The sequence below is a fragment of the Limulus polyphemus genome, unplaced genomic scaffold (genome assembly GCF_000517525.1).
Source record: "Limulus polyphemus unplaced genomic scaffold, Limulus_polyphemus-2.1.2 Scaffold1762, whole genome shotgun sequence".
In the NCBI taxonomy this organism is placed as follows: Eukaryota; Metazoa; Arthropoda; class Merostomata; order Xiphosura; family Limulidae; genus Limulus; species Limulus polyphemus.
This window is the reverse complement of record NW_013667372.1, coordinates 2,575-5,560: the sequence shown is the minus strand read 5'-3', so window position 1 is coordinate 5,560 and position 2,986 is coordinate 2,575. Positions and strand designations below refer to the sequence as shown.

At 36.0% G+C, this 2,986-nt stretch overlaps 1 protein-coding gene across 1 annotated transcript in view; it reads right to left on the bottom strand.

Moving 5' to 3' along the window:
* Positions 1-2,621, bottom strand: part of LOC106464858 (transmembrane protease serine 9-like) — an 83,854-nt gene extending 81,233 nt beyond the window's left edge. The window contains 2 exon segments of the mRNA XM_022392653.1: positions 1,345-1,424; positions 2,372-2,621. Of these exon segments, the coding sequence (XP_022248361.1) occupies positions 1,345-1,424; positions 2,372-2,468 (177 nt within the window). The 5' untranslated portion in view covers positions 2,469-2,621.
* Positions 2,622-2,986: the final 365 nt, after the last annotated feature.

The following is a 2,986-nucleotide window of genomic DNA, read 5'->3' as shown; positions in this document are numbered from 1 at the left end:
GGTTTTGAAAATGGCTGAAAATTAATTATAAAAATTTTGCAAAATTTGAATGCTCCCTCAGCATAGGCTGACATTACCTATAACAAAGGTGTTGTTAAAAGGTCACAACAAAAACAAATCCATGTATATGAAACATTGTAAAGTTATATTTTTCTTTCCCAGTGGCTCAGCGGTAAGTCAACATACTAACGACGCTAAAAAATCAGGTTTCGATACCTGTGGTGGACAGAGCACAGATAACTCATTATATAGCTTTGCGCTTAAGAACAACCAAATCAATCAGAAACGATAGTGCTTGAGAAACGACAGTAAAAGTTTTGTTGTCCGACATCCGGAAAGCTCTTGTGACCAGATATTTCAATATCTCCAAACACATACGCTCATTGTAGCTAAATGGTGCTACTGTGACTTTGTTTCCTAATTATGATTCATCCCTACTGAGGTGAAGCTAACGTGCTGAAGAACGACACCTTTACCCGTTAATGATGATGTGACACATTCATCTCATCTGTAGTAAAGTTAACGTGCTGAAGAACATTTTTATCCGTTAATGATGATGTGACACATTCATCTTATCTGTGGTAAAGTTAACGTGCTGTAAAGAACGAACACCTTTTGACCCGTTAATGATGATGTGACACATTCATCTCATCTGTAGTAAAGTTAACGTGCTGAAGAACATTTTTATCCGTTAATGATGATGTGACACATTCATCTTATCTGTGGTAAAACTAACGTGCTGAAGAACGACATTTTTACCCGTTAATGATGATGTGACACATTCATCTCATCTGTAGTAAAGTTAACGTGCTGAAGAACATTTTTATCCGTTAATGATGATGTGACACATTCATCTTATCTGTGGTAAAGTTAACGTGCTGAAGAACGACATTTTACCCGTTAATGATGATGTGACACATTCATCTTATCTGTGGTAAAACTAATGTGCTGAAGAACGACATTTTTACCCGTTAATGATGATGTGACACATTCATCTTATCTGTGGTAAAGCTAATGTGCTGAAGAACGACATCTCCACCTACTAATTATGATGCGAAACGTTCATACCTAATTTCATTTCAAAAACATTTGTTAGTACAGATGTATTACAGTTCCAAGCTTTTTCTATACGCTCTAATTTTGAAGAAATGGTTGAAGAATCTGGACCGATAATGCATTATGATAAAGTGAAATGTAGAATTTTTTAAACACTATCTGTTGTCAAGAGGAGGACTATATCCAAAATGAATGATATTTGTATGATCTATTTTGTTTTTATGTAAAAACACAACCACTGAAAGTTACATATATTTCAAACATCAGATTTTCTCCGGGTGTACTCACCATCCAAGGCCACTGTCCAAAATTTGAAGTTTCTCCGCCAACAATTCTTCCAACTGGAGCCTTTTGTGGACGACCGCATACTGGTATACAAAACACTGATTACTATATATTTTACAAATTGCAAGGCTTTATCGCATAGGTTCTTGTATCTACAAAAACGTATCAAAAATGCATATTATATATATATATATTAAGGGTATGATAGTTACTCCTTACAACCAACTAGTATAGAACTATATTACTCCCCGATATATTTTATAACGTGTAGTTACACAGCCCCCCTCTCTTTGTAAGGAGTAACTATCATACCCTTAATATATATATATATACCAACTAGTATAGAAGTATATTACTCCCCGATATATTTTATAACATGTGTTTACACAGCCCCCCTCTCTCTCTATATATATATATATGTGTGTAGATTTGTTTATTTCTGGTATTCCCACAAAGCTACATAAAGGATATCGAACAGTGGGATTTAACCATCACCATCAGAATGAAGGACACGATTTTGTTGCAATGGGACGCGTACCATGGACCCTCAGATTTACAGTCCGGAATGCTCAGCGCTAAGCCACTGGCGGCCCATATATATATATATGTTTGTGTATGTGTGTATTAAGAGAGAGAGATACATTTTAATGCTTTCATAGGGTCCGTATGAAAATAACACAACGTTTAGAATATTCGAAAGGTTACTGGAATTTTAATGTATTCAGAAGGGAGTTTATAGAAATTATCTACACATTAGGTACACACATATTTACAGCTAACATAAAAGTCAAGAATAGATAAAGATTTGGTTATACCAAACTTTGGGCATTAAACTAAAAGAAAATAAAAGAATTACAAATTATTTAGTTACAACAACGATTGTTGTCTAAATCTAAAGCCGAGTTTTACAAATTAAACTGAAAGTAAAATATAACGGATAAAAAGATACCAGAATAAAAATTATGCGTACAGAGAAGACAAAATAGTACAGTAAAAAAATTAAAAAAAGGAAAGTAACAAATGAACATACCTTCCTTAAAATTCGAGGTATCGTTTGAAGTAGGTGGCACTGTTGATGGTGACGTTAGAACAGTTTGGCCGAGGGTTCTCTTTTCGTTGTCTGACATCTCAGTAACAGCTGTCTCTTGCGTCGTTACTTCTTGGATGTGAACCCCAGTTGTAGGCGATGTATTCTCTGTAGTGTCTTTTTCAGAAGTCGTGATTTCTGTTGGTAGTAGTGTCGATGTTAGTTCTGAAGTATCAGTTGTTGTTGTTGCAGTAGGGTTAAGAGTTGAAAAAGAAGCAGATTCTTGTTCCACATTCTGTGCAGGACCAGGATTTATGGTTAAGGCAATCGTAGTAGTCTTGTTTTGATATACGGATGACATTACACTTTCAGTCGTGGTTATATTTGGACGCCATGTCATGGCATCAGGAGTTGACGGTGGCTGTTCCGTGGCTGTTGTACGGATGGTTGTTACAGTTGGAGTGAAAATGGTTGTAGTGTTAATGTTTTCTATTGTGGCTTGACTGGTACTGACTTTATCTGTCGGTGATGCATGGTTTCCTCCCACACTAGGAACAATAGGTTCGATCTCATTCGTCACGATGGAGAACACACCATCAACACCAGTAACCCCAGGAG